The sequence below is a fragment of the Lampris incognitus genome, chromosome 8 (genome assembly GCF_029633865.1).
Source record: "Lampris incognitus isolate fLamInc1 chromosome 8, fLamInc1.hap2, whole genome shotgun sequence".
NCBI lineage: Eukaryota > Metazoa > Chordata > Actinopteri > Lampriformes > Lampridae > Lampris > Lampris incognitus.
In genome coordinates, this window is record NC_079218.1 from 45621168 (window position 1) to 45644295 (window position 23128).

Below are 23128 nucleotides of genomic sequence, written 5' to 3' on the forward strand. Positions count from 1 at the left end.
TACCAATGAAAACAACATATAATATTGTTCATGAAACACCCAGCTTTCTATAGCTAGGCCTACTACTTTATTTTTCTTTCAACAGAATTATTAATTAATTAGTCGCGAACACTTCCTTACCTTCTCATTCAGCTAGGCCATCCAAAAATGTCCCAAATGTCCCGTTAGGAGCAAAACGTCCGGAGGTGGACAAATGTCTCGAGAGATATGTCTCGAGACGGGACATAGGCATATCATGCCTCGAGACCGGTTTGAGCTGAATGTCCCACTGTTGGACTAGGCTCCAACACAAATAACGATAGCTAGGCTAGAGGGCATTATCCAACAAACTTTTGTATTGATGTTTACACACGTTATTCGCAGCAAGTTGAAGATAAAATGAACACAAAAACAATAGTTTAATTTAAACTGCACTCAAAATTACTTTATTATGCTCTTTATTTCATACATACATGGGACAAACCTTACAGACCCCTTGCTACAGACGCGTTTCGACTCCGCCTTCTGTGTTGTGCAGCCACCCGGAAGAGCGGTTGTTTGTTGTTGTGACGTCACGCTGATCTCTCGTGTCCGTCATTAACCATGGCCGGTATGCTGCGAATTGCGGCTCTGTATCTGTTGTTGAGAAGGTCCCTCAGGAGAACCAAACGCCGTCGTGTGTGGGTCCATGAGACGACCAGGAGACGCCGAGAGCTCGGGGAATTTCACCGCCTCGTTTCTCTCAGTATTTTTTTTTCCATTTTCTCCCCACTTGTATCTGGCCAATTACCCCGCTCTTTTTTGAGCCGTCCCGGACGCTGCTCCACCCCCTCTCTGCCGATCTGAGGTGTGCCCCGACCGACCAGAGGGGGCGCTAGTGCAGCGATCGGGACACATACCCACACCCGACTTCCCACCCACAGACACGGCCAATTGTGTCTATAGAGACGCCCGACCAAGCCGGAGGTAACACGGGGATAGTGTAACGTGCATGGATAAGTAGACACGTTGGTCCTTGACTAACGGGTCGGACCCTTTAGTCGACTGGTTTAACGTTGTCACTTGCGGAGCGGGAGACACGGGTTCGCGTCCCGGCTGTGGCAACGGTCTCCCGAACTGCCCCCCGAATTCGCTACAATATACTAATATACTAAGTCCTGTTCACGACTTTAAAAAAAAGAAGTCACGTTTAGCTACACATGGAAACAGCCACACTTGCGTTGTTCAGGCGAGCCTGTGGACGCCACTTCACAGCTCTGCCAGGCTGGTCATCATCCTCCATGTTTGGAAGTTTAACAGGACCAACAGGTCTTGGAGGGGGGGGGTGCATTTTTGAGGGCAGGTAGCCAGCCGTTGCCCCCTGGTAAGCATCACAGTTAAAGCATCCATATTTGAGTTGGGGGGGGGGGGTCAACAATTTAAACTCTGTACAAGCTTGTCAGGAACCTCATTCATAGCTCCATTTACACAAGCATGACAGAGTTACAGTAGCCTATTCTCAAGAATTGTTTAGTGATGAATTCTTGTTTGTATATGTAAATAACATAATTTGATTTATTTTGATAGTTCACAACACACTATATTTCTTTACTAGTGATAGGTTTTTTTCCGAACAACAACAGCAACAACACACACACAAACATGGAGGGTGGGAGGAGGCCGTCTTGTCTCTTGCCAGGTGGGTGCCGGAGGAGGATGTCACTTCCACAGCGAGGGCAAGACGGTGAAAGCAGTCCTGTCAGTCTTGGCAAGAGAAAACGATGAAATGAAAAAAAAACAAAAACAGAAAACGTCTCCTTGCAGTTCTCACACGTGTCTGTAATTCTCCGTATTTAACAACAATATCACAAGATAACTACAGTAAATGTGCCATGGTAGTGATCAGAGCGGTCTGAATTTGATGTGCTGCTGCTGCAGCAGCGCGTTGGCCGGGGTTTACCAACGGTGTTCAAACCTGTGGCAATACCAATACCTGTACTTCTCTTAAGATGGTCTGTCAATAATAACAATGATATTAATAAAAAGCTGTATAACAAACACATCTTCTGTCATCTCTTTTGAGTCAGTTCAAAGTTTTAGTCATTAGTGTAGACAGTTATTTTTTTGCCCGGTGCGGGATTCGATACGGGGTGTATTGTACCACAAGGCGACATCACTAACCGCTCGGCTAAAGGATCTCTAGCTAACGGGACTTATTAGTAGTTTAGAGTAGTCTTTCCAGGTTAAATACCGTGTTGTGGCGGACACTAGGGGCTGTGCCCCCACCCGGCAGGGCTGTGAGCTGGGGGCGTGGTGGTTTACGTTCCCGGGCTTGCTGGTGCAGGGTTGTTCCTGCTGTAGTTTGGTTTTGGAGCTGAGGAATAAACATCAAACTCGCCTTCGTCTCCTGTGTTTTCCCTCGTCCTGCCACCGTGTCACTATCGCGTATTGAGTTCAGCCTCGTGTTTGACCCCGGACGTTCATGATATTGATTTTAACTGGGTGGGGGAGGGGTCTTGTTGTTGAGGGTGGATATTCAGTAATGGGATCTGGCGGGCTTATCCAGGAGCGTCGTGTCCGGTGCAGGGTATCCACAGAGCTGCGGCATCTTAAAACAGTCAAACACGCGTGTGCCACACAATGGCGACCACACCGGCATGCATTGGAAAATCTCCAGTCGCATCGCTATAAGGGCGCTCGTGACGAGGTGGCCGAGTGGTTAAGGCGATGGATTGCTAATCCATTGTGCTCTGCACGCGTGGGTTCGAATCCCATCCTCGTCGGCCTCCCTTTTTTGAGGCGCAACAATCGTTATCAAGATAATAAAATACGTTTTAGCCATTTGCGATGAAAATATATTACCCCGGCTCGCTAACTGCAAGGGCACGCTCAGCGAAAACGAGATGGAGGAAAGCCTCGTCACGTTCTTTTTATATATCTTATAATTTTGTTATCCTGTTTCAGTGTTCCGTCCTCTCACTCTAATGTGTGACTAGAGTGTTTTCTTGTCTCCTCCCGTGTATGTGAACGGTGTGACGTGAGTCTCCCCTGTGTGCATGTGTAGTCTGTCCTCCTGTCAGGTCTCCATGGTGATGGTGGTCGCGTTGCTACGGTCCTGCCTGGGCTGTTCCGGTGGCACCTGGACACTGCTTGGCATCCTACTCATCCATCATATTCTTCGTATATTTTATGATTCCATTACAATTCTTTTATGCTCTTTCAACGCTGTATTCTGTAAATAGTTTTCCATTCTGTACACAACAGCCATTGCACGTTGTCCGTCCTGGGAGAGAGATCCCTCCTCTGTTGCTCTCCCTGAGGTCCCCCCCCTCCCTGTTAAAGGGTTTTTAGGAGTTTATCCTTATCCGATGCGATGGTCTAAGGACAAGATGTTGTATTGCTGTAAAGCCCCCTGAGGCACATTTGTAATATTGGGCTATACAAATAAAATTGACTTTATTTGATTTTGATAGATTCCGTATATATATATATATATGTGTGTGTGTGTGTGTATATATATGTGTGTGTGTGTGTGTATATATATATATACATATATAAAAATGTAGTTGAATTATATCAATGTGTACTTCAATGTGTCTTTTTTTATTTGTGGACAACTCCCAAATGTCAGGTCGTCCCGATGTTTGCCACCAGATGGCAGCCAAACGCCTTCGAACGTGTACACGAAACCAACTCGGCGAAGAAGAATTCGACGCGCTATTGTGCGGGAGCTTGACGGGCTGGCGTGGACGGCACCGAGGCGCGCGCGCGCGATTACCGGTCCTCTGAGCGGCGCCGGCCGAACTTACGCGAATTTTGACAGACTCGCGTCTCAGAGCGCGCGCTGTCTGGAAAACCGAGCGGGGAAATGTTGACGACCGCCCGCTTTGGCTAACGAAGCTAGCCTAGCTAGCTAGCTAAGCTCGTCGGGAAGCGCCGGCGAGCATCATGAACGAGGATGACGGCTCGACGCCGGCGAATAGTCGAGACAAAGACTCCACTCTGCTGCTCACTAAGGACGGGCAGCGGTACTATGTGAACAAGAGCGGCGTGGTGGACAGTCGCAACGTAACCACTCCGCAGGAGTCCGACAATAACATGTTTTCCTACGACATGGACGACGCCGACGAGGAAAGCGACGTGCTGGACACCTCGGATCCCAGGGAGGGCGCCGCCAGCCCCGAAGAACTCAACGACGAGGACGCGTCCGAGGGCGACAACGCTCCCAAGCAGTGCACGTACGAGGGCTGCACGGAGACCACCACGACACATCCGGCGAAGCAGAGGAAACCCTGGATGTGCAAAAAACACCGAAATAAGATGTACAAAGACAAGTACAAGAAGAAGAAGAGCGACCAAGCCATGTCCAGTGGGAAACTCGACGTAAGACCTTGTTGCGCAGACTTATTCGTTAGAACCCGCCGTAGTAAGTTGTGCATGTGTCATACAAAACCTGCGAGTCAGCTGTTTTATTCCCCCTGCTTTCCGACCTCTAGTAAGGCATGCAGCTGGCTAGGGCAAAAGTCACGGGTGGTCGACCACATGTAGGCTTACGTTTGCAGTACTTTGGGATCTGGGTGATACCTAAATGAGCCAGTCCTGTATCAAAGAGTGTATTCACATCCTGACTAAATCCCATGCTGATGTCCCGTTTCTTGGACAGGAGAACTCTGAAGAGCGGCCGGTATCTGTGAACAAACAGCGCCTCGGTACAATGGGAGACCGGCCAGCCAGGCCTTCCCTGATTGAGCAGGTGCTCAACCAAAAGAGACTGGTGAGTCACACACGCTCCTGAACCTCAACACATGTGGGGAGATTTTGATGGTCACCATTATTATATCCCAGTGCTAGCAACACTACCTTGCTGCCAGAAAGGAGTGCACAGTAAATGGTTGGGGCAAAGATGAGGTTTAAGACACATGAAGTGATCACACAGTCTGATTCAGTCTGAATCTTGTCTCAAAAGTTAAACATTTGTGTTGGTCTTTAATGTTCCAAAGAATATGGAGAATTGCTCCTTTGCAGGGGTTAAGGTGTTGTGCATGCAAATCAAGAGAAAAATAAGGCAAAAACATAACTAAAAAAAATGGTGTATTGCAATAAGTGGAACATTTGAGGATTGCGGACTCAAATTATTAGTTGATGTAATTCCCCCAAAGTAGCAGAAGAGAGAAGAAAAAGGGGTAAATGACCTGTAGCAAGTTACCTTGACTTCAGTGCTTAACATCTTGAATAAATTCAGTTTTGTTAAGGTGATGTTTGTGAATTTCAGCTGTGCATTGACTATAATCCAACCCAACATGTCGGTAGATGAGCCAGTGGAGCTTAGAGTCAACCCTAAACTCATTCTGCAGTTCACTAACTTTCTGGAGAATTTATTATTAGCTGCAGAACTTAGTCACCAAGCTGAATTTAACACAGCCATGTCGATAAATGCTGGGGTCCAACACAAATCACATGGATCCGAACACAAGTATTCTGAATCCTTTGTGTTGCAGGGATACATAGTAATTAGCTGTTAAACTTGAATATAAGTTGATCATTAAATGTCCTGCTGAGGAACATAAGCATAGTAAAGATATCACCATATTCAGTGTCAGAGAGATGCCGGAGCGACCAACTTAAAGGCTTTTGAATGACAAATGAGCCTTACTTCGGTGGATTCACAGCATCCACCTGTTTATTTACTACAATTTAGGATTGTTGGAATAATTGCATCTCAACATAATTCCCACTCTCGGTCTGATAGTCCTGTCTGGAATACCTCATTGATAAGCAACACAGGGGAAATAGACAACGATTTATGGTAGGAAAATTGGAGAAAAGGTGGAGGTGAGCTAAGATGGAGGCGAGTATCTGCTGTATCAGTACCGCCGGATATTGAATGCCGTAGCATTGTAATTATCTAGGAATATGCGTCCGTCTTTTAAATTCCTACTTCTGGTTAATTTTCAGCTTTATTGTTTGAGATTCCTTACCGGTCACAGACAACTCTGCGTTCAGCCATGTTGGGAAGAGCGGTTACGTCACAACTCGGCCAATTTGTGCTGAATCTGGAATTCTGATTTCGCCGTCTTGGTCAGCCGACGTTATAAGGTGCCCATTTGGCATTTCCTGGTCGTAAACTCGTCCAGACCTGAAATCCGACGCCAGGTGAATGTGGGGTCAGACATTTATTTCCCTTTGTCGCTTCAATATAGTGCAGGAAAACAGTACAAACCAATGCAAACCATCCATTCATCCACTGTCTTTATCTGCTTAATCCAATTTTGGGCTGCGGGTGGCTGGAACATATCCCAGCAGGCATTGGAATGAAGACGGGGGGGGGGGGGTTCACACCCTGAGTAAGTCGCCAGTCCATCACAGGGCCCGTGTGCGCGCGCGCACACACACACACGCACACACACATACATGCACACATGCAGACCTTTCACACCCATGAGCAAGGTAGAGTCTCCAATTCACTTTACTTGAATTTATGAGGATTGTGGGATTTTGGCGTACAGTTTGTCATGATGCTCTGCGTGTGTGTTGTGTTGTGGTGTGTGTACGCGTGTGTGTGTGTGTGTGTGTTGCAGTCATTACTCAGGAGCCCAGAGGTCATCAGCTTCCTTCAGCAGCAGCAGCATCTTCTGGCCACGCAGAACCGCAGTCAGTCCCAGCAGGAGTTCCCGGGCTGCTGACACCACCGAACCGACCGCGGGCCCGACTCGCCGTGCGTCACGTGGCACAAGCTCAGAGGAAACGTCGGAAAAAAAGACAGTCGGTGCTCAAAGTGAATTGTTTCCTTTACTATGTTTGTGAAAGTTGTTTGTGAAAAGCATGGCACAGCACTCTACTGGTTGAATTATAGGAGGAACCACAAGGTTTTTGCCTTCGAAGCAAGTTGACAATCCGGTCAAGCTGCAGCCCGGCGACGTTCGGAAAATCGAAGCCCTCGGATAACCTGTGATACGGGTGAACGTTAAGTTTCACAGCACTCGTAAGTATTGGTTTGACTTACACAACATCCTCTCTGGCCCAGGATCAGTTTTAAAACAGTCGTTTTTCTTGCGCGATAACAATTCTTCTCATAACCACATCCGCTTTGTTCAGCTTGAGTGTTAGTGTTCTTTAACTTACAAGTTTAAAATGTTCCACTTCCCCTCCCTTACTTTAAAGGGATTTGATTTTGGAAGACATACCTCATCGATACACTTAAATTGTCCTGTCAAAACATCTTCTGGAGTAACAGGTACACATTTCACTTGAATAATTGGGTTTTAAAGTTGGATTTACCTCTACCGCTTTGGGGCCTCATCGCTGTCATTGAGAAACACTTAACTTTTTTTTTTTTTTTTAAATGACTACTTTACTTTTTATTGTAAAGGTATACAACAAAACACTGCTCGTCGTTCGCCTCTGTATGGCGTTCGCCTCTCGGTGCATTTTCGTCGCTCTGTTCCGATTGTTTTCTGTCAGAGGCGCTTTTTTTATCAACATGGGTCATTTTTACTCGTGACAAGTCACGCTTCGGAGCGTGTCGGTAGCCTGTTTCCCATGGCGGGACCAAGTCGGGTCCTCTCCAAAAAGGGTATAACGTGAGATCTTAAGCACTTACCTATTTATTTCAAACCGTAGCACAGCCGGCAAGTTATAACTGCCGGTAAGGAAACGCAATAAAATCCACAATTCAGTTCTGGTGCAAGGTTTGTGCCATAATAAATGGTAACAGAGCCGCGGCCGGCGAGCCTTGTTTGATATGGCAGTGAGTGCCATAGCCAAGTAGTCCAGCGAAGTTGATCATTTTGTGAACAAGATGGCTTAGTGAGTGTATTGTGTTTTTGTGTTAAACCCCATGCTCTTTCTTGTGTTCTTCATCCCTGGCTGTGAACGATGGATTAAAATTATGCTAAACTTGATGGCATTTCTCGGTTGTTTATGATGCTTTTTGGAGCCTTACTTCTTTCACGTGCACATTTAAAGGTACAATCCACAATTGACTCACACAGCGTCTGTGCCCCAATTCTGCTGTTTTGGTCAGACCCCCCCCCCCTTTTCTCCCCAACTGCCAGTTGTACCCATCCAATTACCCCACTCCTCCGAGCCGTCCCGGTCGCTGCTCCACCCCCTCTGCTAAGCCGGGGAGGGCTGCAGACTACCACATGCCTCCTCCGATACATGTGGAGTCGCCAGCTGCTTCTTTTCACCTGACAGTGAGGAGTTTCACCAGGGGGACATAGCACATGGTAGGATCATGCTATCCCCAACAGTTCCCCCTTCCCTCCGAACAGGTGCTCCTGACTGACCAGAGGGGGCGCTAGTGCAGCGACCATGACACATACCCACATCCGGCTTCCCCACCCGCAGACACGGCCAATTGTGTCAGTAGGGACACCCGACCAAGCCGGAGGTAAGACGGCGATTTGAACCGGCGATCCCTGTTGTTGGTAGGCAACGGAATAGGCCACTACGCTACCTGGACGCCCCTCGGTCAGACTTTCTAAATAGCGTTCGCTTCATGAAGCTTTCAGTTGTTTCCGTTTCCCAGGCAGATTGACGACGTTGACCTGACGGTGAGGTACGTGGCGTTTGTTGTCAGTATGTGTTGTGGCAGTGCTACACATACCCATGGCGGCGCACCATTATGGATTGTACCTTTAAGTAAGTATTGAAACGCATATATTGAAATCACAAAACATTTAAATTCTTTTACAGAAACAAACTTTAATGGAAAAAGGAAAAAGCAACTGCAGAATGGTGGGTATGTGCAAGCAGGGGGCCTGGACCAAGTCAGAGCATACAATCAGCCGAAAGATCACATGGGCAGAACTCTGTAGGGCGGAATCATACCAATTCAAGTTTTTGGTCCAGTCAGTGTATGATGTCCCCACGAGCCCTTCCAACTTGTTCAGCTGGGGCCTGGCGAACTCACCTGCTTGCCAACTGTGCCAGAAAAGGGGATCCTTTGAGCACATCCTGAGCTGCTCTCCAAAGGCCTTGGGAGATGGGTGGTATCGTTGGCACCATGACCAAGTTCTGCGGGCAGTAGCACACACAATCTGCACTGGGATCAGCTACAGCAAGCAGCAACACCCAACAAAATGCACCATCGCCTTTGTTCGAGCAGGGGAGAAGCCCCAGCCTCAACCAAAGGCCCAGAGTGGACTACTCGCAACAGCAAGGGAATGGCAGTTCCTGGTCGACCTATGGACACAACTGAAGTTCCCGGACACCATCGCAACTACCACACTCAAGCCAGACATGGGCCTGATGTCCATGGCAACCAAGCAAGGGGTTTTGCTGGAGCTAACGGTCCCCGGGGCAGATTGGATGGAGGAGGCGCAAGAAAGGAAGAGAGCCGGGTATGCAGATCTGGTAGCCGAGTGCCGGAGGAATGGGTGGAAGGCCCACTGTGAGCCAGTTGACGTGGGCTGCAGGAGCTTTGCAGGCCAGTCTCTACACTGAGTCCTGGGACTCTTGGGGATTTGTGGGCTGCAAAGAAGAAGGGCCATTAGGAACATCTTGGAAACCCCTGAAAAGGCTTCCTGTTGGCTCTGGGTGGAGAGGGGTGACGTAATGCGCTACCTGGGCACAAGTCGGGGATTGATCACCCCCGGCTGGGTCGCTCGGGCGAGGGTGTCTGACGTTAAGACCCAAAACACCCGATGACCCCGGGTTCATTACTGACGATGTGTCCAGGTTGCGCCACGTAGTGTACCAAAGAACCAAATCACAAAACACATAAATTTTTTAAAGAAAAAACTTTAATGGAACAAGTAAAAAGCAATTGGGGCATGTTGTCAAACAGTAAGTACGCAAGCTCAACACATGGTACACACACGAATAACATTTAAACTCTAGTCTTTCAGTACCTACACATAAATCCCATTCTGTCTCGTCTCCCGAGTGCCATTATGTTGCAATAGAGATCGAATAAATGCGTCGTAGTCTTGCCGAAGTGCAGAAACACTCGTCTGTTAAAACTACGTTGGCAGTAAATTAGGGAAAACGAAATTCAGAGATGTTTGCCTCAAAAGACTGCAGCTCACCGAGATGAATTGACAAAGCTATAATAACATTTTCACCACTACCTTAAGTCAGGATGAAATGACGAAACGACAGCAGGGCAGGAAAACCCGGTGATACATTCAGAAACTAGGACTAGGACCAAGAGCACACAACAAGAGGGTGTGTGTTAGGAGACTGAAGAGATGGGGTTGTGCGGAGAGCCCATCTGTGTGAGGACCTTGTCCAGCCACTGCAAAGGTCCATGGAGATGCACCTCAATCCAACAGGGGGTGCTGGTCACATCCTGGCGGTGGTATTCAGCGCCCCAGCCCTGGATTGAGAGGAAACAGCATTTTCAACGTCTTAAATGTCATCGGTGCATGTCGGCAGCTGGATTTATTGCACAAACTAGCAGGTGTTTACTGAAACGCGGCGTATCTATTCATGTTTGACTCCATGCCAGTCTGTGTGTTGGTAACAGGAGGAGCTCGCACACTCGTATACGGTTGGCCTTTGGCATGCTCACCTCGCTCCAGGCGGGAGCCAACAGATGAAAATAACAACGTATCGAGTTACCATGACAACCCACAAAGAAATTCAACTCGATACCTACATTACCACCGTCACTCTTGTGGTTTCCTGCTGCTTTAGTGCCCTCGAGATGTGTGTCTTAAGGATTCCTTTGCCTCCTCTAATGAGAAATAAGGGTAATAAGATAACAATAAGGATGACGTCAACTCCGTTGTCCTGGTAATCTCTCAACCCAACCCGGTTGAGAGATTACCAGGACAACGCGGCTGACGTCATCCTCAAGTATAATGCAGATGAGGCTCACGGTTTGAAAGCCTACGGGGAGCTGCCCGAGCGTGCCAAAATCAATGAGACAGACACCTTCGGTCCAGTTTGATGACATTGGCGATGATGATGAAGACATTGATGATATCTAAGGACTTGCTTCCAGGGGGAAGGGTGGGATTTTACTAGAGATGCTCCGATTTGGGATTTTTTTTGAGACAATACAACACGCCGAATATTGTTTTTTTTTAACAAGATCGGCCTGTACAGTATGTCTCAGAGCCTTTTCATTCAGTTTGTTTACCAGAATAGAAGTTTTGGGTTTTTTTTGGAAGCGGGGACAAATTCAAGTGTATTTCAAATAGAAATAGAATACATCATTATACACACACACACACATATATATATATATATATATATATATATATAAAGCGAGAGTGTATGTTTGTATGTTTGCTTAAAACTCCAGAAGTACTCATTGTAGAACAAAAAGAAAGGCGTCTTTACAATCAGCACTTTCCAAGGATTGCACAGCTCGAAAAAGATTTCAAAACCCAAGTAAAAAAATTTGATTTATTTGCCAACTGGAGTTTATTTTGTGGCGATTTGCGGCGGCGGATTTGTGGCGATTAATACACACATTGGCAAAGAAGCTTGATGAATGGACTGAAAATTAGGACATTTGATCATTTTCGTTAATAATTTAGTCAATATGCGTTTATCACACGTATCATATAAATTATCCTATATTTCATCATCGATTATATCGTAAAGATCAGATTGTGTTGGTTGTTTTGGTGACAACATTTTCCCCGGGCAACACCACGTACCTCTGCTAGTAAGTATATAAATGAGGTCAAGTGCTGCTGGTGGGTAGACTGTCACATTTTTTTTAAAAAAGGGGAAAAAAAAGACATGTACGTTAGGGTTGATACTCCTGTCTGTGCCCCTGACCGAGGCAGGGCAAGACGAACTGGAGTTGGTCCCCGGGTGCCGCATGGCAGCTGCCCACTGCTCCTAGCTACACAGCTAAGATGGGTTAAATGCAGAGAAGGAATTTCCCCACGGGGATTAATAAAGTATCCCCAAAAAATAAATAAATCAAGAAATGTTAATGTGCCTACACATCAAGAAAACAAATTTCTGATCCTGTGGACCAAAAAAACCTGCTGACGGCGGTTATTGCATGACTCATTATAGATATGGTCGTATGCCTACCGCTTGTTTCCCTTTGGCTATCTCGTTTGGGGCCTATATGTTTGTCACTGGTGGTTTTGAACTATGCGTCGCTGTGGCCGTTGGAAAGGGCTCTTTGTCAGAGTTTAGCTCGTTGCCCTCAAAGCAAACCCCACATCCTTTCTGGGTTACCTTGATGAAGCTCAGGCGGATGGTGCACATCTTGGTGAGCTCGTACACCACCTCGAAGCCGTGGTTGACAGACTGGGAGAGAAGCTGGGCAAACAGCTGGTTGTTGAAGATTTTGAGGCTGCAGCCGCTGGGGATCTTGCACACGGTGGTGGCGTGGAAGCCGTGCTGGAAGTTGCAGTTGCGGCTTTGGACGAAGATGCTGCTGTCACTCAAACACTCGGCGTACACCTCCCCACCCACGTAGTACAGATGCAGGCCTGGGGGCAACGATGGAGAACAGAGAGTGTGGGAGAGAGAGGAGAAGGCCAAGACACCAATGAGCAGGGAATATACTATTCCTGCCATTAAAGGGTTAATAAATTCATTTACACCATAATAATTCAACTTAATGCTTTACAGAAGAAATGGATGCTTCTGTACCTTTTACTCATTCCTGCTGGCCAGATTCCAAATCATTTAATTAGAGACTACAAGGCTATCTATCAATCTATATACATATGTATATATATATATATATATATATATATTATTTTTTTTTCTTTCTTCCAGTCACTCATTCATTCCATTATCAAAACCGCTTATCCTGCTCTCAGGGTCGCGGGGAGATGCTGGAGCCTATCCCAGCAGTCATTGGGCGGCAGGCAGGGCGGCACCCTGGACAGGCCGCCAGTCCATCACAGGGCCGACACACACACACACATAGGGACAATTTAGTACGGCCGATTCACCTGACCTACATGTCTTTGGACTGTGGGAGGAAACTGGAGCCCCTGGAGGAAACCCACACAGACACGGGGAGAACATGTAAACTTCACACAGACGACCCCCAAGGTTGGACTACCCTGTGCTCGAACCCAGGACCTTCTTGCAGTGAGGCGACCATGCTAACACTGCTATATATATATATATATATATATATATATATATATATATATATATATATATATATATATATATATATATATATATATATATATATATATATAATTTTGCTCCTTATTTGTTGAGTACTTTCCCTACCATTGAGTGTTTCATTTAACGAAGTTTTATATATATATATATGCTAAATATCGACCGATGTCTGTTGCTAACTAATGATTGATCAGTGTCTCAATTCCAATACTTGAGTATTTGCTAATTGTCAAATCAGTGTTTTTCATCCTTTGGCAGGACAAGCTATAAGGTTCACTCTTCTAAATGAAGCATGTCTGGACAGTGTCAGTCTGTGTGTGTGTGTGTGTTTGTGTGTGTGTTGTAGAAGATAGCGCTTGGCATTTCTCCTGCGGCCCCCCCAAACCCCCTTTCTACTGCCTCTGCCATTTCCCACCACATGATTCTTCCCAGTGCCGGGTTTACTGTAACCCGGGGTAATGTTTGATCTGTGTCCAGCCACGGCAGTTGTTCTCTGCTCTCTGACAGTGAAAAAAGCAGACGTTCAGCTCGCTGGATCCAAACTGCATTAGGCTATTTAACCGTAAATCTAGCTGAGATATGTTTGCTGACAAGACAAGAGTGCACTCAAACACACACACGCACACAAACACACACGCGCGCAAATGGGCCTACTTTCCATGGTTGCTATGAATAGATGTCCTAGACACACTAAATCACCCTGCAAGGTATTTCTTCACTAAACTCACACTAATCGAGGATTTCTTTAGCTTGAATTGCACTAATGTACCACGCACTACCATTGCACTAATATACCATGGTACATTTGTCATTATAAAGCATAAATATGTGCATCAAAAGAACTAAACCATCTGAATTGTAGATGGAATACAGGATTTTCACAAGTAGTATTGTATTATTGTATAATAATATTATCAATAATATTAATATATTATCAATATATAATAACATATATATTAAAGTTATATATTATAATATATATGAATGTTATAATTTTTATTATGAATTATATTAATAATATTAATATATCAATATATAATAACATATATATTAAAGTTATATATTATAATATATATGAATAATATGTTATAATAATATATATTAATAATATTAAGATATTATCAATATATAATAACATATATATTAAAGTTATATATTATAATATATATGAATGTTATAATTTTTTAATATTATGAATTAATATTATTAATTATAATATATTATCAATATATAATAACATATATTAAAGGTATATATTATAATATATATGAATAATATGTTATAATTATATATTAATATTATTAATTAATATCATTAATAATAATATTAATTTATAATATTAGGCAGCTAATATAGTAGGCAGCTGATGAGTGCATTGAGCACGAAACAAGCTTGTTCTGCCATTTAACAACTTTGCGCTATAAAAAACATATCTTTGCTCCTGAATTGTTGAGCCCTTTTTTCTACACCGAAGGTTTCATTGCAACATCCTGTGGACATATATTATTAATAATATGAGTTGGTATTAATAATATATTATATTATTTTACTGCAACTTGAAATACATCTCCTGCCTATAAATGACTCACGTTTGTCCTAAATTCTTGTTGAAATTCTCCCGCTTAGTTAAACAGACACACTTAGGCATGTTGTCCAACTTACCTTTGCCTATGTGTCTGCGTGTGTGCTCAATGGTGGAGTTGCGGTTGACGTTGGACAGCAGGCCGAGACAGAAGCGGTTCTTGTTGTTTGACGGATCCGTGAAGCCGTCCACCAAGACGCTGCGGGAGGAGGCGTGGAACGTCTCGCCCACCCGGTTGTTGAGCTCATAGTACGCGATGGAGCACCAGTACTCTGGTTCCTCATAACACACCGGTCGTAAATCTACAGAGGAAGACCGAGAGAGGGGATGACCCATACTGAATACCTTCTGTAAGGCTTTACATTTTGGTATATACATGTTACTTAGTCTAGACAGGGTTGCGGTTGGTATGACAGCGCTGATACTCACTGTACTGTGTCTATCTTTCTGGCTATTACCTCTGTGAGGGGTGGAAATTATGAGTTTGTTGGTATTTGAGGAGTTGCTGGGCTTCACGTCTTCTTGAGGAGTGGTCTCCATCATGCTGTACGGAGGCGGGGGTGTCTCGGCTTGCACATGACAAAGAGGAAACGGGAGAGGGGAGAGTAAGTGAGCTAGCGTCACACCCAGCTGCAAAGTGACTCTCTGAGGTACAGCAGGGGTGCAGATCTATCTGGTAACAACCATCATGTGCTTGTTGTCCAACTTTGCAAGGCATTGCGGGGCACGACTGAGATATCACAGCAGCTTGTCTTTGGTGCCTACCTGTGATGTGATACGGGCTCCCGGGTTCTGCAGCGCTGTTGGGGGAGCTGGGGGTAGCTCTGCGAGGTGGGGGACTGAGCAAGGGACGAAGAAAGGGGAGGAGGCGAAAGAGGAGCAGTGCAGGGGAGGGAAGGAGTCGGGGTAGGTAGCGTTCTGGGGCATCAGAGGCTCATTGTGCAGCGAGGTGTTGCGGAACTTGGCCAGTAGACTGTTGCTGAGGGTTGAACTCGCTGTGGCGTGGGACCAACACTGGGGGCAGCACTAAAACCATGGAGAGAGAGAGAGAGAGAGAGAGAGAGAGCGCGAGAGATAAGAGAAGAAAAACAGGAGCACTGTAATGGATTAGACCTCCATTATCTCTTGCTACCTCTAAAACAAAAAGATATGAAAGAGAAAGTAAGAGTTTGTTTGTAGCCTAACTTTGCCCTACTCACATTTGGAAAAAAAAGGATAAAAAAGGGGTGTAGATGCAGAGGACAGTAATGATGGCGTCCATGTATAAAGGATATAAAGGGGTGTAGATGTAGAGGACAGCCATGGAGGTGTCCATGCATAAAGGCTATAAAGGGGGTGTAGACGTAGAGGACAGTGATGGAGGTGTCTCATGGCATAAAGGCTATAAAGGGGTGTAGATGTAGAGGGACAGTGATGGAGGTGTCCATGCATAAAGGCTATAAAGGGGTGTAGATGTAGAGGACAGTGATGGTGGTGTCCATGTATAAAGGATATAAAAGGGGGTGTAGACGTAGAGGACAGTGATGGAGGTGTCCATGCATAAAGGCTATAAAGGGGTGTAGATGTAGAGGACAGTGATGGAGGTGTCCATGTATAAAGGATATAAAGGGGGTGTAGACGTAGAGGACAGTGATGGAGGTGTCCATGCATAAAGGCTATAAAGGGGTGTAGATGTAGAGGGCAGTAATGATGGCGTCCATGTATAAAGGATATAAAAGGGGGGTGTAGACGTAGAGGGCAGTAATGATGGCATCCATGTATAAAGGATATAAAGGGGTGTAGCTGTAGAGGACAGCCATGGAGGTGTCCATGTATAAAGGATATAAAGGGGTGTAGATGTAGAGGACAGCCATGGAGGTGTCCATGTATAAAGGACATAAAGGGGGTGTAGACGTAGATGACAGTAATGATGGCGTCCATCTATAAAGGCTATAAAGGGGTGTAGATGTAGAGGACAGCCATGGAGGTGTCCATGTATAAAGGAGGTGTAGACGTAGAGGGCAGTAATGATGGCGTCCATGTATAAAGGATATAAAGGGGTGTAGATGTAGAGGACAGTGATGGTGGTGTGGGTTAGACTGAAGGTGTCAGTGTTGTAGCTGAACATCTCATCCCAGCTTCTCACATGTCTGTCCACAGAGTTTAGTTGGCTAACGCCAGTGTGTCATCGTTCTACTCGCCTCATATTTTACCGGTCTAACACGATAGACTATACTTGTGTCGCCGTCATAATGTGGAGTATCGGCAAAGGGAGGACTAGACACTATAAGAAGAGGTTTCATGTCCTATGTGACCCCACTGAGTATTTTGGACACATCCGGTTAGACAGGTGAGGGTGGGAATGGGTCACACAATCAACCGAGGTCTCATCATTGGTGGAGTCCAACGTCACTCACAGACAGTTAACAACATGTTTGGGCCGCTTCCCCGACCTCTAACTGCACATGCTCCAAAGTGCCACTTCATGATTTGACCCGAAATTCACAACAGATCAGATATCAGGATGTATGAATATCATTTAAAAGTAATTGTAATTACTTGATCGGGGTATGAGTCAACTATGGCCCGCTGAAGGGGTATCTTTTTAACCAGATTGTACCTTGTCCCGTAGAAAACCATGAATTCAAAAGACGACAGTGGTCTGTTTGGCAGCAAACTGGATGGAGAATTAATTGCCTGCTTTTTGAAATGTCTGGCTCATATTCAATGTCTGTGGTATCAGTGTCTTTAATGCCTCTCCTCGATATGGGAAAGTAGGTTTTGGGGGTGTTGATTGTAATGTGCGTTTTACTCTGGAAGACAAAAGATGGCATAGATGTTCTCCTTCAAAGCTACCACGTGATGTGTTCCTCCCCCCTCCCCCCAATTATATCCGGCCAATCACCCCACTCTCCCAAGCCACCCCGGTCGCTGCTCCACCCCCTCTGCCGATTCGGGGAGGGCTGCAGACTACCACATGCCTCCTCCGATACATGAGGAGTCGCCAGCCGCTTCTTTTCACCTGGCAGTGAGGAGTTTCGCCAGGGGGACGTAGCGCGTGGGAGGATCACGCTATTCCCCCCAGTTCCCCCCGCCCCGACCAGAGGAGGCGCTAGTGCAGCGACCAGGACACATACCCACATCCGGCTTCCCACCCACAGACACGGCCAATTGTGTCTGTAGGGACGCCCGGCCAAGCGGGAGGTAACACGGGGATTCGAACCGCCGTCCCCGTGTTGGTAGGCAACGGAATAGACCGCCGCGCCACCCGGACGCCCACGTGATGTAGTTTTTGTTGAATTTATCACCAGGGCGCTCAGTTTTACCACGCTAGGGGAATGCCAATATACGAACAAATATGGGTTTGATACCTCTTTAAGGGCTACAATTTAAGACCCATAAATGCTGCATTGATTTTGATATTAAAGAGCAACTATACACCCTGTGCCACTTTTGCGAGTTTGCTACCATCAGACTGTGAAAAACCATCTGAAAATAAAACCATCCAGAGGATAATGAGCAAACACTGGCAAAGCTATCAACTACTGTCAATGCCTGCTCACTGCTACACCATAATGAAACATCCACCATTAATTAATGTTATTCTCTGCAGCTGTGTTTATCCTGCTATGCTTACGCCACTTGGTCCTCTTTAGTGTACCTTCACACTTATCTATTAACATATTCATCTAACATATGCTTCCTCTCTGGTTTGTACCTGGAGTTTCCACACGCCTGTAGTGGTATGGGTTGATACAGATGTCCTTCTGCTTGGAGCCGAACGGGAATTCACAGCACTCCAGGGCTTTGAGCTCATGGTGGGACTGCAAGTCGGGCCAGCGCCACACCCGGCAGTAGATGACATGGGGAAGGCCTTTCCTGTGGGACACCTGCAGTCTGCCGTCCAAGGATCGAGGGATGGTGATGCACTTGCCTTAAAGGGGGAATTAAAAAAAACAAAACTGATACCGCCATCTCTCACTGAGGTTTCACCAAAGTGCGTAGTGCAGTCGAAAGGAGACACCGAGGTGTGCCGTGCATCTAAAGCCGATCGTCGGGGTGCAGTGTGACCGTGAATCCTTTTTATGGTTTCGGCGTTTGATGCCTTACATCGGCTGCAGAGAAAACTTACTGGGCTGGCCAGGGCAGCTCAGGGCTCTCTCCAGTTCCTCCATCGCCCCCTTCTTTTTCTTTAGTTTCTTGACCAGCGAGTCCACAGCCTTTTCCGCCCACTTCTCCTCCTCATCCCCTTGCTTCCAGCCCAGCAGCCGCTTCACTGCTGGACTGGTGAAGGAGAAGAGGGAGGTGATGGAGGTAGAGGTGTTCATTCTGGATGAATAGGTTGGGTCGACGAAGACGAGGAGACGGGCGCGGGGAGAGGGATACGCTTTCACACGAGAGAGGGAAAAAAAAAAGTCAATGGATAAGAAGTCAACAGAGAGAAGAGGCAATGGGATGGGGGAGAGGGTAGAGAGGTAGTGCGATGAGTCTCTGTAAACAGTTTTGTTTTTTTTCGTATCCGCCGTTCCCGTCTCGAGGAAGAGCAGCGTCGGTGGAGGAGTTGGACCACGTCCAGCGCAGAGCAAACCTCTAAATCCTTTCTCTCTGCATTGGCACAGAAAGAGACCCGGCAGCTCTGGAATTACAATCTCCAACAGGGAAGGTTATTCTTCACACAGCCAGAAGTCTAGGGTCAAGTTTCAATCGTCTGGCAAGAGAAGGGAGAGACGGCGTTAACTGCTAATTTAGCCAAAAATGAAGGTCCACGGCTAGGGGAAGACAACTCAGAGGTTAGACAGAACAGAGGACTCGCGATACACTTGTTAAGGATTCAAAAGCCCTGGGCCACTTAACCACGGTACAGACTTGCCTGGATAGATTACAATGGCCTGACTCGGTTAAAGCGACACCGCAGAAGCCCATCGTACTCCTGTTCCACGTTCTCGGGGGCATAAGGAGATAAGCTTTCATTGTGGGGATGTCCCTCCCTGCCTGCGCCAGTCTGATTTCCACAGTATTGACTATCTTAATTATTCTCTGTAGGTAACACCGAGAACATTATCAAGGATTAAAAACAAAAAAATCCAATGTCTCAGAGAGATGATAGAGGTGGATGGATTCGTAATAGGATGAACAGCGACAGATGTCCTTTCTGTGACTTCTGTTTCTATGATCGTTCAACTAACGCCCAGGAGCCACACTGTCTGGCCAGAACACATCACAGGACAGGGGGGAAAGAGAGGGACTGAGAGAGAGAGAGAGAGAGAGAGAGAGAGAGAGAGAGAGAGAGAGAGAGAGAGAGAGAGAGAGAGAGAGAGAGAGAGAGAGGGCAATACAGTGAGTGAGAGAGAGAGAGAGGGCAATACAGTGAGAGAGAGAGAGGGAGGGAGAGAAGGGGCAATACAGTGAGAGAGAGAGAGGGAGGGAGAGAGAGGGCAATACAGTGAGAGAGAGAGAGAGAGAGAGAGAGAGAGAGAGAGAGAGAGAGAGAGAGAGAGAGAGAGAGGGCAATACAGTGAGTGAGAGAGAGAGAGAGGGCAATACAGTGAGAGAGAGAGAGGGAGGGAGAGAAGGGGCAATACAGTGAGAGAGAGAGAGGGAGGGAGAGAGAGGGCAATACAGTGAGAGAGAGAGAGAGAGAGAGAGAGAGAGTGAGAGAGAGAGAGAGAGAGAGAGGGAGGGAGGGAGAGAGAGAGAGGGAGGGAGAGGGGGCAATACAGTGAGAGAGAGAGAGAGGGAGGGAGGGAGAGAGAGCGAGAGAGAGGGCAATACAGTGAGAGAGAGAGAGAGAGAGAGAGGGAGGGAGAGAGGGGGCAATACAGTGAGAGAGAGAGACAGAGAGGGAGGGACGGAGGGAGAGAGAGAGAGGGCAATACAGTGAGAGAGAGGGAGAGAGAGAGAGGGAGGGAGAGAGAGAGGGCAATACAGTGAGAGAGAGAGAGAGAGAGAGGGCAATACAGTGAGAGAGAGGGCAATACAGTGAGAGAGAGGGCAATACAGTGAGAGAGAGAGGGGGGGGGCAATACAGTGAGAGAGAGAGCGGGAAATACAGTGAGAGAGAGAGAGGGGGGGGCAATACAGTGAGAGAGAGAGAGAGAGAGAGAGAGAGAGAGAGAGAGAGAGGGGGGGGGGGCAATACAGTGAGAGAGAGAGAGAGAGAGAGAGAGCAGTGCTCTACATCATGTTTTGTCTATAGAAATAAATCTCAAGTCATTAGGAGGGTGGTGTGATTTGAATAGCCCAATCAAGCAATGACAGTCATCCATCCATCCATCCAACCAACCAACCAATCAATCAATCAGCCAACCAATCAATCAATAAACCAAGTTGCATTTTACGTAGCGCTTTATCTGAACCGCTATCCTACACACACACACACACACACACACACACACACACACACTTTTACACCACGTCAGTGCACAACACATTCCGGGAACACGAGTGACTTTGTTGATCAAAGTGACCGCAGGCAGTAAACAAACAAACAAACAAACAACAGGTGAATAATTAAATAAAGGTGGGCTCCACCACGCTACCCCGCGCTCATTAGCGTGAACAGCGCAGTGAACCCGTGCGCGAGACAGCTGAGTTCACAATGACAGCAGCGCGCGCACAACCTCATTCCAATGCGGCATCAGTGCGCCGCTGCTCGCTGACACTGGCGTCAGCGTGTCTACAGGCTCAGATAGGCTAATTACCCAATGCTTTATCATCAGGACCCCCCCCACCCCACCCACACCCCACCCCCACCCACACCCCTCCACCACCACCACCACCTCCTAAAAGTAAACACACCAGTTCCTTTTTTTTTTTACTACGACAGTGAAGCGTTTTACTTCTCCCCCGACCCGTAAACTACACAACGCACCTTTACCACGCAACACGCGCACGCACGGGGGGTAAACACCGCCGTCCGCGAGCAGGACGCCAGCGGCGTCGCGGTTACCCGGCCCGCGTACGGCGCTCCCGAGCCCGGTGTAATTAGCCCCGAAACCGCGCGCGCTAAACGAGGTACGCCGCATGATGCTACTCGTGCCCCCCCCCCCCCGCCTGTCTGTCAGTCATGATACGGTGTAAAGTATGTAGTGCCCACACGCGCCCGGTCACATCTCCCCGGGCGGCCCGAGCGGCTGGTCCAACTACATTCTTTCATCAGAACCAGAGACGTTACGGACCACACGCACACACGCACACACACGCACGGAAAGTTCTCTGAAGTGCGAGCGATCGGCTCCTGGTATCGCTCCGTAAGAACAAAACAACACAAAACAAAACGACAGCAGCCGAAACCACAGCTAACTAGACGTTGAGCCCGACAGACAATAAAAGCGACGGTACGTTTTCTCTCTCACCTCCTTCTCCCTCTCCAACAAGTGCACTGCCGCGGCGGCGGACGGGTCCGCGGTGCAGCCTGCGCCGTATCGTTCAGGTCAGGCCGGCGCAGCACCGGAGCAGCAGTAAGACACAGTGTGTGTGTGTCTGTGTGTGTGTCTGTGTGTGTGTGTCTGTCTGTGTGTGTGTGTGTGTGTGTGTGTGCGAGCGCGCTCGCGCGCGCTCGCGAGGCGCCCGGATCCCTTCACGAGTGCCACAACCTCGGCGTCAGGCTGGCTGGAACCGCAGCGCCGCCATGTCAGATCCCTCCGCCGGCCCCTGGAACTTTCCCAGGACTTGAGGGATCCGGACCCGCTCCGACAATAACGCGAGTGTGCGGGGAGTGTGTGTCCGGAGATGCTGCGCCGAATCACGTCCACACGCCCGGGACGGGGCGACGAGAGAACCTTCACACCTGTTCCCCCCCCCCAAGCCCCTGCCCCCCTCCCCTTCCCCTGTCCCCCCCCCGAACCCGTCGCGGTTCTCATGAATCCAACCGAACGGCGTTTGTATTTAACGACACTGCCCCCCCGGGCTCCGGCTCCCCGATGAGGCGGTTTTTAAAACGCCCGTCTCAGCGGAGGTTACGGACCAAGGGGGTTCCTATCAATGCGGCCAACGGTAGTTTTTAAGACATCTTTCATTTAACCGTGCGACTACACGTGCGAAGCGCCCCCCCCCCCCCCGGTGGGGTGGGGGTGGGGGGTGCTCACGCAAACGAGACGCATCATAAACCCGGATCCCTGCACCTGTACTCTAGATAACGTGCGGCAGATCACACGTGTCCTGGACTAAGACTACTCTTTATCCCCCCCCCCTACCCCACCCCCCGCCAGACCAAACCTATCGGGAAACCAGTTTCGATTTTATTTCAATAGCCATTGTTATTTCAACAGGGCGCTCTATTGTTGCGGAGAGCCAAACGGTTTTACCCCTCCACCCCGCGGATGGATACGACGCTTTTATTGTGTGTGCCTTGACTGGTCCAGTTAATGACGCAAGCCCGGCTGGCGACAGCGAGTCTGCAAGTTTGACATTTTCGCAGTTTACAGCAACTGCCGTGGGACGTAACAACGCTGCAGCGGGCAGGTAACAGCCAGCCGCTTCGGCGGGGGGGGGGGGTCACTCCGAGCCACATAGCCACCCCGCCAGCGCAGCTATCACGCCGCA

At 47.6% G+C, this 23128-nt stretch overlaps 2 protein-coding genes and 1 non-coding gene across 4 annotated transcripts; 2 read left to right on the top strand and 1 right to left on the bottom strand.

The window, feature by feature from the left end:
- The first annotated feature begins 2659 nt into the window (after window positions 1-2659).
- On the top strand, window positions 2660-2741 carry trnas-gcu (transfer RNA serine (anticodon GCU)). The gene has a single exon. It is a non-coding gene; the product is annotated as a tRNA-Ser (tRNA).
- A 949-nt stretch (window positions 2742-3690) lies between these two features.
- On the top strand, window positions 3691-7854 carry rfxap (regulatory factor X-associated protein). 2 transcript variants are annotated; one of them, XM_056284661.1, is made up of 3 exons: window positions 3691-4341; window positions 4622-4732; window positions 6548-7854. In XM_056284661.1, the coding sequence occupies exons 1-3, from the start codon at window positions 3907-3909 to the stop codon at window positions 6773-6775; spliced, it is 774 nt and encodes a 257-aa protein (XP_056140636.1). In that variant the 5' UTR covers window positions 3691-3906; the 3' UTR covers window positions 6776-7854. The 2 variants fall into 2 exon arrangements, with proteins under 2 accessions (XP_056140636.1, XP_056140637.1); XM_056284662.1 differs by having other exon boundaries at window positions 6537-6790.
- Window positions 7855-9716: 1862 nt separating this feature from the next.
- Window positions 9717-22388, bottom strand: smad9 (SMAD family member 9). The gene is given in 11 exon segments (XM_056284658.1): window positions 9717-10279; window positions 12112-12368; window positions 14686-14907; window positions 15064-15174; window positions 15371-15422; window positions 15424-15462; window positions 15464-15583; window positions 15585-15631; window positions 18303-18518; window positions 18717-19292; window positions 21940-22388. Coding segments are annotated over 10 exon segments (1404 nt in total). The 5' UTR covers window positions 18913-19292; window positions 21940-22388; the 3' UTR covers window positions 9717-10135.
- Between the last annotated feature and the right edge of the window lie 740 nt (window positions 22389-23128).

Excerpts from the sequence above, each read along its gene's own strand:
- rfxap (XM_056284661.1), top strand. The coding sequence starts at position 3,907 with ATGAACGAGGATGACGGCTCGACGCCGGCGAATAGTCGAGACAAAGAC. Across the intron at positions 4,342-4,621 it reads TGTCCAGTGGGAAACTCGAC|GAGAACTCTGAAGAGCGGCC; the intron begins GTAAGACCTTGT and ends TTTCTTGGACAG. Across the intron at positions 4,733-6,547 it reads TGCTCAACCAAAAGAGACTG|GAGCCCAGAGGTCATCAGCT; the intron begins GTGAGTCACACA and ends GTCATTACTCAG.